Source organism: Oncorhynchus masou, chromosome 27 (assembly GCF_036934945.1).
Source record: "Oncorhynchus masou masou isolate Uvic2021 chromosome 27, UVic_Omas_1.1, whole genome shotgun sequence".
NCBI classification, from domain to species: Eukaryota; Metazoa; Chordata; class Actinopteri; order Salmoniformes; family Salmonidae; genus Oncorhynchus; species Oncorhynchus masou.
Window position 1 is genome coordinate 16316540 of NC_088238.1, and position 25018 is coordinate 16341557.

At 46.0% G+C, this 25018-nt stretch overlaps 1 protein-coding gene across 1 annotated transcript in view; it reads left to right on the forward strand.

Annotated features, from left to right (window-relative positions):
• lrguk (leucine-rich repeats and guanylate kinase domain containing) overlaps positions 1-25018 on the forward strand; it is a 36830-nt gene that overhangs the window by 5722 nt on the left and 6090 nt on the right. Inside the window, exons 7-18 of the mRNA XM_064939344.1 lie at positions 1538-1681; positions 2883-2963; positions 3094-3180; positions 6998-7104; positions 7423-7542; positions 9472-9568; positions 16617-16730; positions 16808-17009; positions 18723-18827; positions 18902-19068; positions 20781-20869; positions 21776-21895. Of these exons, the coding sequence (XP_064795416.1) occupies positions 1538-1681; positions 2883-2963; positions 3094-3180; positions 6998-7104; positions 7423-7542; positions 9472-9568; positions 16617-16730; positions 16808-17009; positions 18723-18827; positions 18902-19068; positions 20781-20869; positions 21776-21895 (1433 nt within the window). The remainder of the gene's footprint in view (positions 1-1537; positions 1682-2882; positions 2964-3093; positions 3181-6997; positions 7105-7422; positions 7543-9471; positions 9569-16616; positions 16731-16807; positions 17010-18722; positions 18828-18901; positions 19069-20780; positions 20870-21775; positions 21896-25018) is intronic.

Genomic DNA, 25018 nt, shown 5'->3' on the forward strand with positions numbered 1-25018 from the left:
ATTCACAGAAATGCATAATAAACAGTAGATATGGTTACAAGGAAATGATAGGAGAATGTGCCCTAGTGGGATAAATTGGCATGGCGTTTGTTAGACAAAGGGGAGTGGGGGGTCAGCTGAGGAGACACTACAAAGTTGAATATTATAACAATTGAAATGCTAATCCTTTGCACATGAACGCTCACTCATTCGGGAACAATTGCAATCAATATTTATATTTATGCTCAGTGTGTCGTCGGGATCTCTGTTGAAAAGTTAGTTTCTGTTGGAGAGTCTGTCCGCCCTCTCTCTCTCTCTCTCTCTCTCTCTCTCTCTCTCTCTCTCTCTCTCTCTCTCTCTCTCTCTCTCTCTCTCTCTCTCTCTCTCTGTCGTGGTTAGAATGAATAGTTCAAAGTGACATTCATTCATGTCTTTATAGAATAGATGTTTCGGCAGTTGTCGGTCTTCGCGTTCAATGATACCGAATTCCTAGCTGCAGACTAGTAATTAATATCAAAGACTCGTTGTTATTCTGTCGGTATCGATAGTCTAAGAGTTTGGATAAAAGATTCAGCCATCTACTCAAACCTTAGCTTATTCTCAGGTCTCTACTCAAACCTTGGTGCCGAATTGTCTCCCATGAGTTTCACAAAATTGTACCAAACGGACCAGTTCGTAGCTGGATTCTTCACCGATCTTTTATACCTTCTCCAGAACATAAATGTCGTTTGGTTCTCCAGTTCTGTGAGGAAGAAGAAATTAATTTGTTCTCTCTATGAAAACTCACTCTCTCTATACTGTCTGGCCATGAGGCAGGATCTTCCCTAAGAATTTACGACCGGCCTCCCGGGTGGCGCAGTGGTTAAGGGCGCTGTACTGCAGCGCCAGCTGTACCACCAGAGACTCTGGGTTCGCGCCCAGGCTCTGTCGTAACCGGCCGTGACCGGGAGGTCCGTGGGGCGACGCACAATTCGCCTAGCGTCGTCCGGGTTAGGGAGGGTTTGGCCGGTAGGGATATCCTTGTCTCATCGTGCACCAGCGACTCCTGTGGCGGGCCGGGCGCAGTGCATGCTAACAAAGGTTGCCAGGTGCACAGTGTTTCCTCCTACACATTGGTGCGGCTGGCTTCCGAGTTGGATGCGCGCTGTGTTCAGAAGCAGTGCGGCTTGGTTGGGTTGTGTATCGGAGGACGCATGACTTTCAACCATCGTCTCTCCCGAGCCCGTACGTGAGTTGTAGCGATGAGACAAGATAGTAGCTACTAACAATTGGATACCACGAAATTGGGGAGAAAAAGGTGTAAAAATTCAACAACAAAAAAAAAATTACGACCTCTCTGACCACAGCAGCCTGGTTGTAGGAGACAGAGAGAGATGGTAAAGAGGTAGGGAGGTGGTACTCCCTGTGTCCAAAGAGGGCAACGTCATGACAGTGTGTAGGAGGAGGGAGAGTTGTGTGTGTGTGTGAGCTTGTATGAGTTCATTAATATGTGTGTGTATTTGTCCACATGGCATTCATATTCCCAGTGTTTGTCATGTATCACGTCCTCTCTATCCAGAGGGGGAATCAGATTGAGAAGATAGAGAATGTGGAGACTCTGAGAACCCTGCAGGTCCTGGATCTGTCTCTGAACCGCATCAGCAGTCTGTCAGGCCTGCAGAATCTCCATCTGCTGGGCTCCATCAACCTGGAGAGTAACCTGGTGAGACACAGTCCATTCCTTAATGTCCTGCTCTCCTGTCAACCTGGTGGTTAACCTGGTGAGACACAGTCCATTCCTTAATGTCCTGCTCTCCTGTCAACCTTGGTTACCCTCCCTAATTCCTTAATGTCCTGCTCTCCTGTCAACCTGGAGAGGAACCTGGTGAGACACAGTCCATTCCTTAATGTCCTGCTCTCCTGTCAACCTGGAGAGTAACCTGGTGAGACACAGTCCATTCCTTAATGTCCTGCTCTCCTGTCAACCTGGAGAGTAACCTGGTGAGACACAGTCCATTCCTTAATGTCCTGCTCTCCTGTCAACCTGGAGAGGAACCTGGTGAGACACAGTCCATTCCTTAATGTCCTGCTCTCCTGTCAACCTGGAGAGGAACCTGGTGAGACACAGTCCATTCCTTAATGTCCTGCTCTCCTGTCAACCTGGAGATTCCTTAATGTCCTGCTCTCCTGTCAACCTGGAGAGGAACCTGGTGAGACACAGTCCATTCCTTAATGTCCTGCTCTCCTGTCAACCTTGGTTACCCTCCCTAATTCCTTAATGTCCTGCTCTCCTGTCAACCTGGAGAGGAACCTGGTGAGACACAGTCCATTCCTTAATGTCCTGCTCTCCTGTCAACCTGGAGAGGAACCTGGTGAGACACAGTCCATTCCTTAATGTCCTGCTCTCCTGTCAACCTTGGTTACCCTCCCTAATTCCTTAATGTCCTGCTCTCCTGTCAACCTGGAGAGGAACCTGGTGAGACACAGTCCATTCCTTAATGTCCTGCTCTCCTGTCAACCTGGAGAGGAACCTGGTGAGACACAGTCCATTCCTTAATGTCCTGCTCTCCTGTCAAACTGGAGAGGAACCTGGTGAGACACAGTCCATTCCTTAATGTCCTGCTCTCCTGTCAACCTGGAGAGGAACCTGGTGAGACACAGTCCATTCCTTAATGTCCTGCTCTCCTGTCAAACTGGAGAGGAACCTGGTGAGACACAGTCCATTCCTTAATGTCCTGCTCTTGTCTCTGCCACTGTCTGCATGGTACCAATTGCCAGTATCACTAAACCACATAGCGACTGTATACCAGGAGCTGAGTGATAAAGCTATTCCACTGCATCAACTGATAGTTTTAATAGTTTTTAAAGGATTTCTTCTTGATCCAAGCATCTGATCTTTTTTCTTTGTGATATACTGTTCTCAGATCAGTGAAATCAAGGAGGCCACACACATCCATGACCTGTGCCTGCTCCGGGAGCTGAATCTGCAGAGAAACCTAGTCCAGGTAGCTGCACTGCACCTACACCCAGAACACATCACTAAACTAACAAGTTAGCTCCCTAATGCTGTCTGCTTCCTCTGTACTGACAATAGACATGTCCATGCTGCTTCTTTCACTGTTGTTTCAACCCCAGGAGCAACTGGACTACAGACTGGCAGTGATCTTCCTCCTTCAACACCTGACTGGCCTGGACCAGGAGAAAGTCACAGTAGAGGAGAAGGCAGGTTGGATGTATGAGATGGTTATCAGTGATGGAACTTAAGGATTTTGGGCCGAGCTAGAAGGCTGGTGCTGGCCAGCCGGGCTAGTAGACTGGTGCTGGCCAGCCGGGCTAGTAGACTGGTGCTGGCCAGCCGGGCTAGTAGACTGGTGCTGGCCAGCCAGGCTATTAGACTGGCGCTGGCCAGCCGGGCTAGTAGACTGGTGCTGGCCAGCCGGGCTAGTAGACTGGCGCTGGCCAGCCGGGCTAGTAGACTGGCGCTGGCCAGCCGGGCTAGTAGACTGGCGCTGGCCAGCCGGGCTAGTAGACTGGCGCTGGCCAGCCGGGCTAGTAGACTGGCGCTGGCCAGCCGGGCGGGACTGGAGCCGGGCTAGAGACTGGCGCTGGCCAGCCGGGCTAGTAGACTGGCGCTGGCCAGCCGGGCTAGTAGACTGGCGCTGGCCAGCCGGGCTAGTAGACTGGCGCTGGCCAGCCGGGCTGGGCCGCTGGCGGGCTGTAGGCTGGCGCTGGCCAGCCGGGCTAGTAGGCTGGCGCTGGCCAGCCGGGCTAGTAGACTGGCGCTGGCCAGCCGGGCTGGTAGACTGGCGCTGGCCAGCCAGGCTGGCGCTGGCCAGCCGGGCTGGTAGGCTGGCGCTGGCCAGCCGGGCTGGCGCTGGAGAGCCGGGCTAGTAGGCTGGCGCTGGCCAGCCGGGCTGGTAGACTGGCGCTGGGCTGGTAGACTGGCGCTGGCCAGCCGGGCATGTTTTGCTAATTGGGACAGTGAATGCTAACCTGGTATGTTTTTATTTACAACAGTGGTCATCTGTCAGGATCTGTAGAGGTTTTATAATATAGGTCAATGATACAGTTGAAGTCTGAAGTTGACATACACTTAGGTTGAAGTCATTAAACTCGTTTTTCAACCACTCCACAAATTTCTTGTTAACAAACTATAGTTTTGGCAAGTCGGTTAGGACATCTACTTTGTTCATGACACAAGTAATTTTTCCAACAATTGTTTACAGACAGATTATTTCACTTATAATTCACTGTATCACAATTCCAGTGGGTCAGAAGTTTACATACACTAAATTGACTGTACCTTTAAACAGCTTGGACAATTCCAGAAAATTATGTCATGGCTTTAGAAGCTAGGCGAATTGACATCATTTGAGTCAATTGGAGGTGTACCTGTGTATGTATTTCAAGGCCTACCTTGAAATGCCTCTTTGCTTGACATCATGGGAAAATCAAAAGAAATCAACCAAGACCTCAGAAAATAAATTGTAAACCTCCATAAGTCTGGTTCATCCTTGGGAGCGATTTCCAAATGCCTGAAGGTACCACGGTCATCTGTACAAACAATAGTACGTAAGTATGAACACCATGGGACCACGCAGCCGTCATACCGTTCCGGAAGGAGACGCGTTCTGTCTCCTAGAGATGAACGTACTTTGGTGCGAAAAGTGCAAATCAATCCCAGAACAACAGCAAAGGACCTTGTGAATATGCTGGAGGAAGCAGGTACAAAAGTATCTATATCCACAGTAAAACGAGTCCTATAGTGACATAAGCCACTGCTCCAAAACCACCATGAAGGAAAAAACACTACGGTTTGCAACTACACATGGCAAGAAAAATCTTACTTTTTGTAGAAATATTCTCTAGAACTGTTTGGCCATAATGACCATCGTTATGTTTAGAGGAAAAAGTGGGAGGCTTGCAAGCTGAAGAACACCATCCCAACAATGACACACGGGGGTGGCAGCATCATGTTGTGGGGGTGCTTTGCTGCAGGAGGGACTGGTGCACTTCACAAAATAGATGGCATCATGAGGATGGAATGTTATGTGGATATATTGAAGTAACATCTCAAGACATCAGTCAGGAAGTTAAAGTTTGGTCGCAAATGAGTCTTCCAAATGCACAATGACCCCAAGCAGACACCAAGCATACTTCCAAAGTTGTGGAAAAATGGCTTAAGGACAACAAAGTCACGGTATTGGATTGGCCATCACAATGCCCTGACCTCAATCCTATAGAATATGTGTGGGCAGAATTGAAAAGTGTGTGTGAGCAAGGAGGCCTACAAACCTGGCTCAGTTACACCAGCTCTGTCAGGAGGAATGGGCCAAAATTCACCCAACTTATTGTGGGAAGCTTGTGGAAGGCTAACCGAAACGTTTGACCCAAGTTAAACAATTTAAAGGCAGTGCTACCAAATACTAATTGAGTCTATGTAAACTTCTGACACACTGGGAATGTGATGAAAGAAATAAAAGCTTAAATAAATAATTCTCTCTACTATTATTCTGACATTTCACATTCTTAAAATAAAGTGGTGATCCTAACTGACCTAAAACAGGTAATTTTTACGAGGATGAAATGTCAGGAATTGTGAAAAACGGAGTCTAAATGTATTTGGCTGAGGTGTATGTAAACTTCTGACTGTACATACGTTACTTCTAGATAGGACTGACTTGAAGTAAGATATTTATCAGCAATGTGACATATGAACGTCTCCCCCTGTGTTCTCCAGGTGTCTGCTGTGAACATTGTTACATATGAACATCTCCCCCTGTGTTCTCCAGGTGTCTGCTGTCAACATTGTTACATATGAACGTCTCCCCCTGTGTTCTCCAGGTGTCTGCTGTCAACATTGTTACATATGAACGTCTCCCCCTGTGTTCTCCAGGTCTCAGCTGTCAACATTGTTACATATGAACGTCTCCCCCTGTGTTCTCCAGGTCTCAGCTGTGAACATTGTGACATATGAACGTCTCCCCCTGTGTTCTCCAGGTCTCAGCTGTGAACATTTTGACATATGAACATCTCCCCCTGTGTTCTCCAGGTCTCAGCTGTGAACATTGTTACATATGAACGTCTCCCCCTGTGTTCTCCAGGTCTCAGCTGTGAACATTGTTACATATGAACGTCTCCCCCTGTGTTCTCCAGGTGTTTGCTGTGAACATTGTTACATATGAACGTCTCCCCCTGTGTTCTCCAGGTCTCGGCTGTGAACATTGTTACATATGAACGTCTCCCCCTGTGTTCTCCAGGTCTCCGCTGTGAACATTGTTACATATGAACGTCTCCCCCTGTGTTCTCCAGGTCTCAGCTGTCAACATTGTTACATATGAACGTCTCCCCCTGTGTTCTCCAGGTCTCAGCTGTGAACATTGTTACATATGAACGTCTCCCCCTGTGTTCTCCAGGTCTCAGCTGTGAACATTGTTACATATGAACGTCTCCCCCTGTGTTCTCCAGGTCTCAGCTGTGAACATTGTTACATATGAACGTCTCCCCCTGTGTTCTCCAGGTCTCAGCTGTGAACATTGTTACATATGAACGTCTCCCCCTGTGTTCTCCAGGTCTCAGCTGTGAACATTGTTACATATGAACGTCTCCCCCTGTGTTCTCCAGGTCTCAGCTGTGAACATTGTTACATATGAACGTCTCCCCCTGTGTTCTCCAGGTCTCAGCTGTGAACATTGTTACATATGAACGCCTCCCCCTGTGTTCTCCAGGTCTCAGCTGTGAACATTGTTACATATGAACGCCTCCCCTGTGTTCTCCAGGTCTCAGCTGTGAACATTGTTACATATGAACGTCTCCCCCTGTGTTCTCCAGGTCTCAGATGTGAACATTGTTACATATGAACGTCTCCCCCTGTGTTCTCCAGGTCTCAGCTGTGAACATTGTTACATATGAACGTTTCCCCCTGTGTTCTCCAGGTCTCAGCTGTGAACATTGTTACATATGAACGTCTCCCCCTGTGTTCTCCAGGTCTCAGCTGTGAACATTGTTACATATGAACGTCTCCCCCTGTGTTCTCCAGGTCTCGGCTGTGAACAAGTACGACCCTCCTCTGGAGGTGGTGGCAGCCAGGGAGCACATGAGTCACATGGTATACCAGCTGATGCAGCCCCAGGTCATCTACGATAGGTAAAAACAGCACGATCCGCCAACTACCCTGACTGGACTACCCTCCTTATAACACGACTTTCAGCCAATCAGAAGTCGATACAATGAATATTCTAAATAAAGCTTACATACTAAATTAACTTGTTCTCGCAATCTTTAGAAATGAAGAAACGTAGCTTTTCTGACATTTATGCTCTATTTATACATCATAGAAACTGACCTGATTGGCTTGTTGTCCTGAACAATGGTAAAGTACCTCCTAGACTCCTTATCCTTGTGCTCTCCCTCTCTCGAAATGGTGTACTGTGTCATCCATGTGTTGCTGTGTGCGTGTCCCAGCACCCTGCCCAGTCTTGACTCTCCCTACCCCATGCTGGTGTTGACTGGGCCCCAGGCTTGTGGGAAGAGAGAGCTGGCCCACAAGCTCTGCCGAGAGTTCAACGACTTCTTCGCCTACGGGTGAGTCCCAAGTGCCAAATAGTACTCTATTTCCTACATAGTAGTGCACTACTTTTGGCCAGCTTGCTTCTCGGATTTTTTGCTCATTGGAATAGACTTTATCAAAGGATGCAGTTCCCTTAAATATGAGAAGGCCTGGTCACAGAGGTGAAGGCTAGGGTTAGCCTAGAGGTGAAGGCTAGGGTTAGCCTAGAGGTGAAGGCTAGGGTTAGCCTAGAGGTGAAGGCTAGGGTTAGCCTAGAGGTGAAGGCTAGGGTTAGCCTAGAGGTGAAACTGGAGCGCTGGAATCAAAAGAGCATCTGCTGGACATGGCTTGTCTATGGCTCTCACCTTACACTGGTGTCTGGAGCGCTGGAATCAAAAGAACATCTGCTGGACATGGCTTGTCTATGGCTCTCACCTTACACTGGTGTTAATAGAAACCTCTACACCAGGGTTCTCTATCCCTGTTCCTGGAGAGCTACCCTCCAGTTGGTTTTCACTCCTGTTCCTGAGAGCTACCCTCCAGTTGGTTTTCACTCCAACCCTGTTCCTGGAGAGCTACCCTCCTGTAGGTTTTAACTCCAACCCTGTTCCTGGAGAGCTACCCTCCAGTTGGTTTTCACTCCAACCCTGTTCCTGGAGAGCTACCCTCCTGTAGGTTTTCACTCCAACCCTGTTCCTGGAGAGCTACCCTCCTGTAGGTTTTAACTCCAACCCTGTTCCTGGAGAGCTACCCTCTTGTAGGTTTTCACTCCAACCCTGTTCCTGGAGAGCTACCCTCCTGTAGGTTTTCACTCCAACCCTGTTCCTGGAGAGCTACCCTCCTGTAGGTTTTCACTCCAACCCTGTTCCTGGAGAGCTACCCTCCAGTTGGTTTTCACTCCAACCCTGTTCCTGGAGAGCTACCCTCTTGTAGGTTTTCACTCCAACCCTGTTCCTGGAGAGCTACCCTCTTGTAGGTTTTCACTCCAACCCTGTTCCTGGAGAGCTACCCTCTTGTAGGTTTTCACTCCAACCCTGTTCCTGGAGAGCCACCCTCCAGTTGGTTTTCACTCCAACCCTGTTCCTGGAGAGCTACTCTCCTGTAGGTTTTCACTACAACCCTGTTCCTGGAGAGATACCCTCCTGTAGGTTTTAACTACAACCCTGTTCCTGGAGAGCTACCCTCATGTAGGTTTTCACTCCAACCCTGTACCTGGAGAGATACCCTCCTGTAGGTTTTAACTCCAACCCTGTTCCTGGAGAGCTACCCTCCTGTAGGTTTGAACCCAAACCCTGTTCCTGGAGAGCGACCCTCCTGTAGGTTTTAACTCCAACACCAGTTGTAACTAACCTGATTCAGTTGATCAACTAGCTAATTATTAGAATCAGGTACGCTAGATGAGGGTTGGAGTGAAATCCTCCAGGAGGGTGGCTCTCCATGAACATGTTTGGAGAGCCCTGCTCTACACACAGACACACGCACACACACTTCCTTCTACATCCCCGAACCCAGGGGAGGTCGCCCCATCCCACCCCCACCAGCCCCTGTCCTCTCCAGAGCTAACGTAAAAAACAGTTAACATACTTACCCCTCCAAAATGACAAGAACCTGTTGATGTGGCCATGGAGTGCTCCACTTCACCTGGGTAGTGGAGTTGGTGTGTGTGTGTGCGCTTGTGTGCATCAAAGCGAGTGTGTGGCACGTGTCCTTCTATATGTCTAGTCTGTCCGTTATTCTGTCTCTGTGTGTTGCAATACCATTATGATCCTTAGGAGTTTTTGATTATTTTAAATGTTGGATTATTGTGCGCTTGTTGACATTTACTGCATTGATTGATCGGAACATAAGCAGTTCGCTGCAGCCATAACACCTGCTAAACTGTGTACATGACCAATGAAGTTTAGTTGCTAGCTTGAATGCATTGCTGTATTGTCATTGGAACCATTTGTCTCTTGTTGTCACAGAACCTGCCATACCACCAGGGGTCCCTACTTTGGGGAGGAGGACGGGAGCGACTACCATTTTGTCACGGAGGAAGATTTTCAGAACATGATTCACATGGTACATGTTTGAGATTGACTATGTTGCTGTGTGATTGAGCAGAATTACTGATCAACAAATCACCTTGCATCCATTGTTTGATTAACGTTAGCGATTCTGCCCCTCGCTTTGCTCAAACTGATCCCCTCAAACACACTGATAGTGTGTCAGTCTCAGATGAATTTAAATTCTTTCCGTTCGTAAAGATAAAATGTGAAGGTTAAACAAGCCATGGTTAGGCCTGTCCATGACACCACCACATATTCATCGTACTTCAGAATTTAACTATACAGTGTCTTCGGAAAGTATTCAAATCCCTTGACTTTTTCCACATTTTGCTACGTTACAACCTTACAAATCCTTAGAAATCTGCACACAATACCTCATAATGACGCAGTGAAACAGGTTTTGAGAATTTTTTGCAAATGCCATGATGTCGAAGGAATTGTCCGTAGAGCTCAGAGACAGGATTTTGTTGAGGCTCAGATTTGGTGAAGGGTACCAAAACATTTCTGCAGCATTGAAGTTCCCCAAGAACACAATGGCCTCCATTATTCTTAAATGGAAGAAGTTTGGAACCACCAAGACTCTTCCTAGAGCTGGCCGCCGGCCAAACTGAGCAATCGGGGAGAAGTGCCTTGGTCAGGGAAGTGACCAAGAACCTGATGGTCTCACTGACAGAGTTCTAGAGTTCCTCTGTGGAGACAACCATCTCTTCAGCACTCAGGCCTTTATGGTAGAGTGGCCAGACAGAAGCCACTCCTCAGTAAAAAGCACATGACAGCCCACGTTTAGTTTGCCAAAAGGCACCCAAAGACTCTCAGACCATGATAAACAAGATTATCTGATTTGATGAAACCAAGATTGAACTCTTTGGCCTGAATGCCAAGTGTCATGTTTGGAGGAAACACTACGCTGAAGCATGGTGGTGGCAGAATCATGCTGCGGGGATGTTTTTCAGCGGCAGGGACCGGGAGACTATTCCGGATTGAGGCAAAGAACTAACTAAGCACACAGCCTAGACAACGCAGGGGTGGCTTCAGGACAATGTCCATCCCAGCCAGAGCCCGGTCTTGAACTGAATCGAACATCTCTAGAGAGACCTGAAAATAACTGTGCAACGCTATAGCAACGCTCCTCATCCAACCTGACTGAGCTTGAGAGGATCTGCAGAGAAGAATGGGAGAAACTCCCCAAATAAAGGTGTGCCAAGCTTGTAGTGTCATTCCCAAGAAGACTCTGTAATTGATGCTTAAGGTGCTTCATCAAAGGGTCTGAATACTTACACTATCGTTCAAAGTTTGGGGTCACTTAGAAATGTCCTTGTTTTGAAAGAAAAGCAAAACAAATTGTTCATTAACATAACATCTAATTGATCAGAAATACAGTGTTGATATTTTTTATGTTGTAAATGAGTATTGTAGCTGGAAAAGGCAGATTTTTTTTTCTGCATATCAACCACCACTCCAGTGTTCCAATGGCACGTTGTGTTAGCTAATCCAAGTTTATCCTTCTAAAATGCTAATTGATCATTAGAAACCCCTTTTGCAATTATGTTAGCACAGTTGAAAACTGTTATGCGGATTAAAGAAGCAAAAACACTGGCCTTCTTTAGACTAGTTGAGTATCTGGAGCATCAGCATTTGTGGGTTCGATTACAGGCTCAAAATGGCCAGAAACACAGAACTTTCTTCTGAAACTCGTCAGTCTATTCTTGTTCTGAGAAATGAAGGCTCTTCCATGCAAGAAATTGCCACGAAACTGAAGATCTGGTACAACGCTGTGTACTACTCCCTTCACAAAACACCGCAAACTGGCTCTAACCAGAATAGAAAGAGGAGTGGGAGGCCCTGGTGCACAACTGAGCAAGAGGACAAGTACATTAGAGTGTCTAGTTTGAGAAACAGATGCCTTACAAGTCTTTAACTGGCAGCTTCATTAAATAGTAACCATAAAACACCAGTTTCAACGTCAACAGTGAAGAGGCGACTCTGGGATGCTGGCCTTCTAGGCAGAGTTGCAAAGAAAAAGCCATATCTCAGACTGGCCAATACAAATAAGATATTAAGATGGGCAAAAGAACACAGACACTGGACAGAGGAAGATTGTATAAAAGTGTTCGGATCACAAAGAAGAACATTTGTGAGACGCAGAAAAAATGAAAAGATGCTGGAGGAGTGCTTGACACCATCTGTCAAGCATGGTGGAGGCAATGTGGTGGTCTGGGGGTGCTTTGGTGGTGGTGAAGTGGGAGATTTGTACAGGTAAAAGGGATCTTGAAGAAGTAAGGCTATCACACCATTTTGCAAAGCCATGCCATACCCTGTGGACGGCGCTTAATTGGAGCCAATTTCCTCCTACAACAGGACCATGACCCAAAGCACAGCTCCAAACTATGCAATAACTATTTAGGGAAGAAGCAGTCAGCTGGTATTCTGTCTATAATGGAGTGGCCAGCACAGTCACTGGATCTCAACCCTATTGATCCGTTGTGGGAGCAGCTTGACCGTATGGTACGTAAGAAGGGCCCATCAAACCAATCCAATTTGTGGGAGGTGCTTCAGGAAGCATGGGGTGAAATCTCTTCAGATTACCTCAACAAATTGACAACTAGAATGCCAAATGTCTGCATGGCTGTAATTGCTACAAATGGAGGATTCTTTGACGAAAGCAATTATTATTTCAATTAAAAATCATTATAACCTTGTCAACGTCTTGACTATATTTCCTATTCATTTTGCAACTCATTTCATGTATGTTTTCATGGAAAACAAGGACATTTCTAGTTGTTATCCCAAACTTTTGAACGGTAGTGTATGTAGATGTGATATTTCAGTTGTGTTTTTTTCATACATCTGCAAAGATTTAGAGCAACCTGTTTTCTCTTTGTCATTATGGCGTATTGTGTGTAGATTCATTTTAAAAAGGCTGTAACCTGACAAAACGTGGACCAAGTCAAGGGTCAGCATACTTTCCGAAGGCACTGTTTATCCAGACAGCAATTTATTTTGTGCAAATGTGTGTAGCCCAGACTTGACAAGTCTTCTGGTTTGAAGTTTTGTAAGTAGTTCTCTTAACTCTAAAAGACAGTAAATCAATTGTTATGTCATACTCAGTTATTGGCTACTTAAATATATTTCCTTATATCTAACATTTTTGACACTTCAAAGCACAAGAGTTATAACATATTCCCAAAGGAAGAAGTCCTAGATATCCTACACGGGGGGGCCTGAGGTAATGTAGAGTATGCCTGCCCGGCCAACTGTCTTTTAACTTCAGGCCCATTCATTTGTCTTTCTAAAGGTAAATATGTAAGCGCCATGGGGCCTTAATACATAGAGATCCCTCTCACAGTGTTATTAGTGTTACGTTCCCCAGTTTATGTGAAACCACTTCAAAGGAAACCCTTTGAAGTGGGGATCCTAACCGTGCACACTGTAAAGTACAGGGGAAGGTTCCCAGGTGAAGTGGGGATCCTAACCGTGCACACTGTAACGTACAGAGGAAGGTTCCCAGGTGAAGTGGGGATCCTAACCGTGCACACTGTAAAGTACAGAGGAAGGTTCCCAGGTGAAGTGGGGATCCTAACCGTGCACACTGTAAAGTACAGAGGAAGGTTCCCAGGTGAAGTGGGGATCCTAGTGGGGATCCCAGGTGAACCTAACCGTGCACACTGTAAAGTACAGAGGAAGGTTCCCAGGTGAAGTGGGGATCCTAACCGTGCACACTGTAAAGTACAGAGGAAGGTTCCCAGGTGAAGTGGGGATCCTAACCGTGCACACTGTAAAGTACAGAGGAAGGTTCCCAGGTGAAGTGGGGATCCTAACCGTGCACACTGTAAAGTACAGAGGAAGGTTCCCAGGTGAAGTGGGGATCCTAACCGTGCACACTGTAAAGTACAGAGGAAGGTTCCCAGGTGAAGTGGGGATCCTAACCGTGCACACTGTAAAGTACAGAGGAAGGTTCCCAGGTGAAGTGGGGATCCTAACCGTGCACACTGTAAAGTACAGAGGAAGGTTCCCAGGTGAAGTGGGGATCCTAACCGTGCACACTGTAAAGTACAGAGGAAGGTTCCCAGGTGAAGTGGGGATCCTAACCGTGCACACTGTAAAGTACAGAGGAAGGTTCCCAGGTGAAGTGGGGATCCTAACCGTGCACACTGTAAAGTACAGAGGAAGGTTCCCAGGTGAAGTGGGGATCCTAACCGTGCACACTGTAAAGTACAGAGGAAGGTTCCCAGGTGAAGTGGGGATCCTAACCGTGCACACTGTAAAGTACAGAGGAAGGTTCCCAGGTGAAGTGGGGATCCTAACCGTGCACACTGTAAAGTACAGAGGAAGGTTCCCAGGTGAAGTGGGGATCCTAACCGTGCACACTGTAAAGTACAGAGGAAGGTTCCCAGGTGAAGTGGGGATCCTAACCGGTGTAAAGTACAGAGGAAGGTTCCCAGGTGAAGTGGGGATCCTAACCGTGCACACTGTAAAGTACAGAGGAAGGTTCTCAGGTGAAGTGGGGATCCTAACCGTGCACACTGTAAAGTAAGTTCCCAGGTGAGAGGAAGGTTCCCAGGTGAAGTTCCTAACCAGGTAAAGACAGAGGAAGGTTCCCAGTGGGGATTCCCAGGTGAAGTGGGGATCCTAACCGTGCACACTGTAAAGTACAGAGGAAGGTTCCCAGGTGAAGTGGGGATCCTAACCGTACTGTAGAGAGAAGGTTCCTCAGGTGAAGTGGGGATCAGGTGAAGTGGGGATCCTAACCGTGCACACTGTAAAGTACAGAGGAAGGTTCCCAGGTGAAGTGGGGATCCTAACCGTGCACACTGTAAAGTACAGAGGAAGGTTCCCAGGTGAAGTGGGGATGTAAAGTACAGAGGAAGGTTCTAAGTGGGGATCCTAACCGTGCACACTGTAAAGCACAAGGTTCTGAAAGTATCAGACACTGGAGGAAGGTTCCCAGGTGAAGTGGGGATCCTAACCGTGCACACTGTAAAGTACAGAGGAAGGTTCAGAGGAAGGTTCCCAGGTGAAGTGGGGATCCTAACCGTGCACACTGTAAAGTACAGAGGAAGGTTCCCAGGTGAAGTGGGGATCCTAACCGTGTAAAGAGGGAAGGTTCCCAGGTGAAGTGGGGATCCTGAACCGTGCACACTGTAAAGTACAGAGGAAGGTTCCCAGGTGAAGTGGGGATCCTAACCGTGCACACTGTAAAGTACAGAGGAAGGTTCCCAGGTGAAGTGGGGATCCTAACCGTGCACACTGTAAAGTACAGAGGAAGGTTCCCAGGTGTGAACTGTAAAGGAGGAAGGTTCCCAGGTGAAGTGGGGATCCTAACCGTGCACACTGTAAAGTACAGAGGAAGGTTCCCAGGTGAAGTGGGGATCCTAACCGTGCACACTGTAAAGTACAGAGGAAGGTTCCCAGGTGAAGTGGGGATCCTAACCGTGCACACTGTAAAGTACAGAGGAAGGTTCTCAGGTGAAGTGGGGATCCTAACCGTGCACACTGTAAAGTACAGAGGAAGGTTCAGGTGAAGTGGGGATCCTAACCGTGCACACTGTAAAGTACAGAGGAAGGTTCCCAGGTGAAGTGGGGATCCTAACCGACACTGTAAAGTACAGAGGAAGGTTCCCAGGTGAAGTGGGGATCCTAACCGTGCACACTGTAAAGTACAGAGGAAGGTTCCCAGGTGAAGTGGGGATCCTAACCGTGCACACTGTTCCCAAAGTACAGAGGAAGGTTCCCAGGTGAAGTGGGGATCCTAACCGTGCACACTGTAAAGTACAGAGGAAGGTTCCCAGGTGAAGTGGGGATCCTAACCGTGCACACTGTAAAGTACAGAGGAAGGTTCCCAGGTGAAGTGGGGATCCTAACCGTGCACACTGTAAAGTACAGAGGAAGGTTCCCAGGTGAAGTGGGGATCCTAACCGTGCACACTGTAAAGTACAGAGGAAGGTTCCCAGGTGAAGTGGGGATCCTTTACAGAGGAAGGTTCCCAGGTGAAGTGGGGATCCTAACCGTGCACACTGTAAAGTACAGAGGAAGGTGGAGACCTTTCCTCCCTTATCACATACATACATCACAGACTCCCTGGATCATTCAGACCACGTCAGACCAGTTCAGATGGAGACAGAAACATACAGGGCTTTCTGAAAGTATTCAGACCCCTTCCCTTTCTCTACATGTTGTTATGTTACAGCCTCATTTTAAAATGGATCAAATAAATCTCATCAATCTACACACAATGCACTGTACATCACACTCGTATGCCCAACCCCACACTCACACACACACAGCAGCTCCATCCCGAAAATGTGCCTCAATCAGTAGGTCCTTGTGCTTGTTTTATTGTTCCAATTAGCCTGTCAACAGAGGAACGATAAGGGTGCTTTGTAATTTGGGCCTGATGGTTTCCAACCCTCTAAAAGTAGGGGGTGAAGTTAAGCACGACAAGTGTCGAGCTCCTGAGGGAGTCTCTCAATAGTGAGTAGGGCACAACTTATATCAGAACATCAACTAGAAATGTAATATCTAGAATGTGGGCATGAGAGCCTGTGTTCCATTTCTATCTGAATATTGGGAAAAGTGTAGCCTACCTTGAGAGTAGGCTACAGTCCTCAGAGCAGTCCGTAGGGTCGTAAAGCGTGATGGATCGTAACGCCGAGCATATCGGCCCCAGGTGCAAGTAGACGAGGGGTCAAAGGGAGCGGCTGTGTGAACTACAGGGTAGCAGGGGAAGTGATGGTACCTCTGACTGCAGGGTCAGGTGTTCACCTCACAGGTGGGGACATTATAGCTGCGGTTGTTACTCTTCTCTGGACATAGCAGGGGTCGTGAAGGACCCAGTAGGTCCATCGAAGACCACTTCCATTTTGGAATATGAATTTGACTCTTAACTAAGTAAATGTTGTACCCCACGATAGTTGACTGTCCCAACTTACAGCTTTCTGTTAACTTTTGTTTTCTTTCTATTTGTCTCCCCCCTGGTCTCCCTCTCTCGGTCTCTCTCTCCGTCTGTCTCTCTTTCTTTCCTTCTCCCTCTGCTCTGCCATTGTCTGTCTTCTCTCTCTCAGGGTAAATTCCTCCAGACGATGCAGTATGCGGGCCACTGGTATGGTCTGTCTCGTGAGGCCATAGAAGACGTGGCCAGGGAGGGCCTGGCCTGCTGTGTGCACATGGAGCTGGAGGTGGGCGTCAACACACACACACATTCACATAGCAGCAGGATGTTGAAAGGCTCATTTTCTGTATACTGTTCTCCCAGGGCGTGTTCAGTCTGAAGAACAGCCACTTTGAGCCGCGTTACATCCTGATGATCCCCACAGACAAGGAGCAGTACGGCAGGCGGCTGAGGACCAGAGCTCTGTACACCCAGACCCAGATAGATACGGCTGTAGCCCGCGTGGATACATACGCCCTGATCAACAGAGAGCGCCCAGGCTTCTTCGACAACGTCATCCCCTGTGGTACGTAGCTGATGATGATGCAGACCAGTATATAGAATATAGATATATAGGTATGCAGTCCCTTCAGAAAGTATTCACACCCCTTGACTTATTCCACATTTTGTTGTGTTACAGCCTGAATTCAAAATGGATTAAATATGTTGTTTTTTTACACACAATACCCCTTAATGACAAAGTTTTGTTTTTAGAAATGTGATTATGAAATATAGAAATATCTAATTTACACAAGTATTCATATCCCTGAATCAATACACGTTAGAATCAGCTTTGGCAGCGATTACAGCTGTGAGTCTTTCTGGGTTAGTCTCTAAGAGCTTTGCACACCTGGATTGTACAATATTTACACATTATAAATTCTTCAAACTGAAAGTTGGTTTCTGATCATTGCTTGACAGCCATTTTCAAGTCTTGCCATAGATTTTCAAGCCGATTGAGGTGAAAACTGTAACGAGGCCACTCAGGTACACACACCCCTTGACCTTTTCCACGTTTTGCTGTGTCACAACACAACTAATTGGCAAAAACGCATTAAGAAGGAATGAAATTCCACAAATTCACTTTTAACAAGGCACACCTGTTAATTGAAATGCATTCCAGGTGACTACCTTATGAAGCTGGTTGAGAGAATGCCAAGAGTGTGCAAAGCTGTCATCAAGGCAAAGGGTGGCTAGTTCGAAGAATCTCAAATATAAAATAAGATCTATTTTTATTTGTTTAACACTTTTTTGGTTACGACAGGATTCCATATGTGTTATTATATTATGTGTTATGATGTCTTCAATAGTATTCTACAATGTAGAAAATAGCTTTTAAAAAATAAGAAAAACCCTGGAATGAGTAGGTGTGTTCAAACTTTTGACTGGTACTGTAGATGCATACCCATGTTGTCTATCATGGTTTTAATGGTTCTTGTGATGGTTTTCACTCCATGAACCAACTGAAGCTTTCAGAGTTGACCTGTGTCCTACCATATAAAGAAACTAAAAATGTCTGGCCACACCCAAATGTGCGTTCCTATAGAAACTACCTACAACGGTCCAGTGAAAATCTTATTTTTAAAAGTTCATGTTCTCTTACCCAAATAATGTTGTTGGCGTGTCCTTTATTCGTATTTGTGTCCAAAGCATAAATTAGAGAGAAGAAACCCTCCGCCTCAAACTTGTATCTCAAACAGACCATTTGAAAAATGCTTGCTATTTACTTACCGGTTAATATAGCCAATCAGCGGCCGACTCGCATGAATATTTTTAATGACCGGTATACGCCCACACCATTCCAAACCAGAAAATCTGCTTTTTAACATACTTAATTACCATATATTGTAAGGAAAACTATTTCACGCATATTGTAATAAATGATAGGTCATATTTCTGAGAAATCTGTAAACGCTGGACCGTTACTTTAAGAGATTTATCTAAATAATCTAAAGTCTGGCGAGGGACGTGTGTGTGCGTGCGTGCGTGCGTGGACACGACCGGGATGCGAAGAAAGATACGCAGACTTGATGTACAAATGTATGGAGATTGTTTTAATAATGTGTGTGGTGTGTGTGTGTGTGTGTGTGTGTGTGTGTGTGTGTGTGTGTGTGTGTGTGTGTGTGTGTGTGTGTGTGTGTGTGTGTGTGTGTGTGTGTGTGTGTGTGTGTGTGTGTGTGTGTGTGTGTGTGTGTGTGTGTGTGTGTGTGTGTGTGTGTGTGTGTGTGTGTGTGTTCAGATGAGCCAGTGGAGGCATACAGAACCCTGAGGCAGGTGGTGAAGGACTATCTGGGAGTGGAGGAGCAGGGAGGAGAGGACCAGAGCACCACAGACACCCCCACAGGTAGGTGTTTGTGTGCATTACAGCACATATATGTGCGATCAAGTGTGTGATTAACGTGTCAGCATCTGTGACAGAGTTGAAGAGGGACTCCCTAGTGGACGTGGCGCCCCCAGCCCCCTCCACCAGGCCAGAGACAGTCTGTATGTCTCACTCCGCTCCAGACATGGACCCCTCAGACCACAACTGTAGGAAGTACTACAACAAGGTCCAGGCCCAGCTCACCCCACAGAAGACCTCAGCAGTGAGTCACATCACCCACACACACACGTCAGTAGTCACCAAGCCTGCACCTGGTCAACTATGGTATTCAGGCTTTTGTTTCAGCCCAGCACTAATTAGTCTGATTCAACCAATCAAGGTCTTGGCGAGCAGTTGATTAGTTGGATCTGACTGATCCAGTCCCGAGGAACCAGGTGGGTGCACTCTCTGGCCAAACATTGATAAATCAACGAAGTGTCAGGAAGAAAGAGAATACAGCTGGACTGTATACCTGGAGGACAGGAGTCGTACACCTAGGGTCAGTAAGGCAGGGTATATTACAGGTAGTTTGCAACCCTAGGTGAACCCCCTGTACCAAGTCTGTCTGCATTGTGCTGTTGATCACAGTGATCTAGATCAGAGATACTCAACTCTGACCCCACGAGGTCCGGAGCCTGCTGGTTTTCTCTTCTTCCTGATCATTAATGGCTCACACCTGGTGTCCCAGGTCAAAATCAGTCCCTGATTAGAGGGGAACAATGTCAAACTGCAGTGGAATTGGCTTTGAGGTCCAGAGTTGAGTTTGAGGGATCGAGCCCAATCATCTGACTGATTGATATCAGGGTTGTTATTGCTCAGCTAGATAACCTTATTCATCCACGCCAGCATCATTTTTAAATACTGTATATCTCTCTGGGCCGTAGGAGCTGGCCTCCATCCACAGATACAGCATCATGTTTAAATACTGTATATCTCTGGGCCGTAGGAGCTGGCCTCCATCCACAGATACAGCATCATGTTTAAATACTGTATATCTCTCTGGGCCGTAGGAGCTGGCCTCCATCCACAGATACAGCATCATGTTTAAATACTGTATATCTCTCTGGGCCGTAGGAGCTGGCCTCCATCCACAGATACAGCATCATTTTTAAATACTGTATATCTCTCTGGGCCGTAGGAGCTGGCCTCCATCCACAGATACAGCATCATGTTTAAATACTGTATTCTCTCTGGGCCGATAGGAGCTGGCCTCCATCCACAGATACAGCATCATGTTTAAATACTGTATCTCTCTCTCTGGGCCATAGGAGCTGGCCTCCATCCACAGATACAGCATCATGTTTAAAGAGCTGGCCTCCATCCACAGATACAGCATCATGTTTAAATACTGTATCTCTCTCTCTGGGCCATAGGAGCTGGCCTCCATCCACAGATACAGCATCATGTTTAAATACTGTATCTCTCTCTGGGCCGTAGGAGCTGGCCTCCATCCACAGATACAGCATCATGTTTAAAGAGCTGGCCTCCATCCACAGATACAGCATCATGTTTAAATACTGTATCTCTCTCTCTGGGCCATAGGAGCTGGCCTCCATCCACAGATACAGCATCATGTTTAAAGAGCTGGCCTCCATCCACAGATACAGCATCATGTTTAAAGAGCTGGCCTCCATCCACAGATACAGCATCATGTTTAAATACTGTATCTCCCTCTCTGGGCCGTAGGAGCTGGCCTCCATCCACAGATACAGCATCATGTTTAAAGAGCTGGCCTCCATCCACAGATACAGCATCATGTTTAAATACTGTATCTCTCTCTCTGGGCCGTAGGAGCTGGCCTCCATCCACAGATACAGCATCATGTTTAAAGAGCTGGCCTCCATCCACAGATACAGCATCATGTTTAAAGAGCTGGCCTCCATCCACAGATACAGCATCATGTTTAAATACTGTATCTCTCTCTCTGGGCCGTAGGAGATGGCCTCCATCCACAGACGGCAGCAGCTGGTCAGAGAGGCTCTGATGGGGAAGAGTCCCAAAGCCTACACCCAGCTCTTCAAGAGGTACACTATACCCTACCACTCAGACTTGATTGGAGTGTACACTTCAAATCAACAGCTATTCTAGGCATCAACAGCCTCTCTTGTTGTCCTGATTGGCCACATTTGACCCTGATGTTGAAGTGGCAGGTTACAAGGTCATGTGGTAGAATGGTGTTGTATTGCATGCCAACAGCAGAGGGAGCTAGATAGGTCATGGTGAAGTGTGTGTGTGTGTGTGTGTGTGTGTGTGTGTGTGTGTGTGTGTGTGTGTGTGTGTGTGTGTGTGTGTGTGTGTGTGTGTGTGTGTGTGTGTGTGTGTGTGTGTGTGTGTGTTGTGTGTTTTTAGGAGTATTGATCACCCCCGCTGCCATTCACACTCTAGCTGACAGGAGATATACTCTATGTCAATTTCTGCATAATGTCTCTTGTTTTACTGAGAATGTGTTTTCAGATGCATGTTGGGTAGGATGGTCACCTTCAGAACAATACCAACTATGTGTGTTTATATTTTATGTGTGAGAAACGCATACAAGCATCTGTTGAGATTTAGGGAAGTCAGCGATGCACGGTGTAAACAGCAATATCAGGCCGACTTCTGCAACAACTAAGAGTATGAATCACAAGGCTCCATAGCTATCATGTTGCGTGAAGCGCATCTGTGCACATGAACAGATGTTTATTGTGAGTGCTACGTCTTGCATCGCGCTCCGCTGCAATATCCTGCTGCTCCTGGCAACCTCATCACTGAGGCTCAGTTTAAAGTGATTTCATATCAGATGTTGTTTAGGTATAACGAACCTCTGCATATCACCAATGTGTTGCAGCTACAATCTCTTACCAAAAGCTCGTGATTCTATCATGTTGACGCTATCATGTTATGACATGTTATGTGTAAGGTTTATGTGTGTGTGTGTGTGTGTCTCCCAGGTGTGTTCACACAGCTCCATCATCATTGGCCTCTCAGATGCAGCGGGACCCCGCCCTCTCATCCCCCATGATGCCTAGAGCCAGCCATGACAGACAACACAACCACTCAGAGAATAGCAGGTCTGTACCCAACACACACACACACTATTATAGTCTCAACTTGTATAGTCTCAACTATATCCACTGCTGTTGTATTTGTATAGTATAGTCCTCTAGGGGACTAGCATCCACTGTAATGCTGAACTTTATTATTTTCTAATAGACTGAAACGTTCCAATCTATCTTATTATGATTGATCAAGAGCAGTGCACACACTTGTGTTAGTATTCACTGGCTGACCTTATGTTGTAGTATTCACTGGCTGACCTTATGTAGTAGTATTCACTGGCTGACCTTATGTAGTAGTATTCACTGGCTGACCTTATGTATTAGTATTCACTGGCTGACCTTATGTAGTAGTATTCACTGGCTGACCTTATGTAGTAGTATTCACTGGCTGACCTTATGTAGTAGTATTCACTGGCTGACCTTATGTAGTAGTATTCACTGGCTGACCTTATGTAGTAGTATTCACTGGCTGACCTTATGTAGTAGTATTCACTGGCTGACCTTATGTACTAGTATTCACTGGCTGACCTTATGTAGTAGTATTCACTGGCTGACCTTATGTAGTAGTATTCACTGGCTGACCTTATGTAGTAGTATTCACTGGCTGACCTTATGTAGTAGTATTCACTGGCTGACCTTATGTAGTAGTATTCACTGGCTGACCTTATGTAGTAGTATTCACTGGCTGACCTTATGTAGTATTCACTGGCTGACCTTATGTAGTAGTATTCACTGGCCTTATGACCTTGACCTTATGTAGTAGTATCCACTGGCTGACCTTATGTAGTAGTATTCACTGGCTGACCTTATGTAGTAGTATTCACTGGCTGACCTTATGTAGTAGTATTCACTGGCTGACCTTATGTAGTAGTATTCACTGGCTGACCTTATGTTGTAGTATTCACTGGCTGACCTTATGTAGTAGTATTCACTGGCTGACCTTATGTAGTAGTATTCACTGGCTGACCTTATGTAGTAGTATATGTATAGTATTCACTGGCTGACCTTATGTAGTAGTATCACTGGCTGACCTTCACTGGCTGACCTTATGTAGTAGTATTCACTGGCTGACCTTATGTAGTAGTATTCACTGGCTGACCTTATGTAGTAGTATTCACTGGCTGACCTTATGTAGTAGTATTCACTGGCTGACCTTATGTAGTAGTATCCACTGGCTGACCTGTACTAGTATTCACTGGCTGACCTTATGTAGTAGTATTCCTGACCTTATGTAGTAGTATTCACTTCACACTGGCTGACCTTATGTAGTAGTATTATGTAGTACTGGCTGACCTTATGTAGTAGTATTCACTGGCTGACCTTATGTATTCACTGTAGTATTCACTGGCTGACCTTATGTAGTAGTATTCACTGGCTGACCTTATGTTGTAGTATTCACTGGCTGACCTTATGTTGTAGTATTCACTGGCTGACCTTATGTACTAGTATTCACTGGCTGACCTTATGTACTAGTATTCACTGGCTGACCTTATGTACTAGTATTCACTGGCTGACCTTATGTAGTAGTATTCACTGGCTGACCTTATGCAGTAGTATTCACTGGCTGACCTTATGTAGTAGTATTCACTGGCTGACCTTATGTACTAGTATTCACTGGCTGACCTTATGTAGTGTATTCACCTTATGTAGTAGTATTCACTGACCTTATGTAGTAGTATTCACTGGCTGACCTTATGTAGTAGTATTCACTGGCTGACCTTATGTACTAGTATTCACTGGCTTATTCACTGGCTGACCTTATGTACTAGTATTCACTGGCTGACCTTATGTAGTAGTATTCACTGGCTGACCTTATGTAGTAGTATTCACTGGCTGACCTTATGTAGTAGTATTCACTGGCTGACCTTATGTAGTAGTATTCACTGGCTGACCTTATGTAGTAGTATTCACTGGCTGACCTTATGTAGTAGTATTCACTGGCTGACCTTATGTATTCACTGGCTGACCTTATGTAGTATTCACTGGCTGACCTTATGTAGTAGTATTCACTGGCTGACCTTATGTAGTAGTATTCACTGGCTGACCTTATGCAGTAGTATTCACTGGCTGACCTTATGTAGTAGTATTCACTGGCTGACCTTATGTACTAGTATTCACTGGCTGACCTTATGTACTAGTATTCACTGGCTGACCTTATGTACTAGTATTCACTGGCTAACCTTATGTACTAGTATTCACTGGCTGACCTTATGTAGTAGTATTCACTGGCTGACCTTATGTAGTAGTATTCACTGGCTAACCTTATGTACTAGTATTCACTGGCTGACCTTATGTGTTCAAGAGCTTCTTCTTTACTGAGTTCTCAGGTAACAACTCCACACCATCTGGGGGCAAGTCTCTGTACACCTAAACATTGATGGATATCTGTCCCTGCTAATGCCTCCTCCCTGTGTACACTGGAATAACCATTAACACAGCTTACGACTTACACCGGTGAAATAAGCATTTCTATGTATACAGCATGTCTGAGAGCTGAAGGTCATTTGTTAACGTAGAACCAACAGGGAGTATAGGTTTAAGGGAGGGAGTGAGGTTTAAGTCCCTCACATCAGCAAATTACTGCCACTAAGTGATTTTCTTACCTATTTTCTTGTGACCTGTAAAGTAGTGTTGTTATGCTCCTGATTTAGTTGAAATAGCTGTGCCATTCCAGCAACTCTATTTTACTTTAATTATTGATTGAATAGATCTTTCTAAAATCCTCCTCATTGGCTTTGGATTGAAGTATAGGCATGGGAGGTGTTTTAGAATGTCCTTGGTCGGTCAGTTATTCATAGCAACCAATCCATTAAAGAAGGAAGATGTTCAGCACTATGATGTCTGGACCTATCCCATGGCGACGTCCATGGAATGACATACCTAATGACATACAGGGCTTTCGGAAAGGATTCAGACCACTTGACTTTTCCACTTTTTGTTACGTTACAGCCTTATTCTAGAATGGATTAGATATTTTATTTTTGTATCAATCTACACACAATACCCCATCAAAAAAACAGATTGTTTGAAATTTTAGCTTATTTATATATAAAAAAAAATAAACTTATTTACATAAGTATTCAGACCCTTCGCTATGAGACTCAAAATTGAACTCCTTGATGTTTTTACAACTTG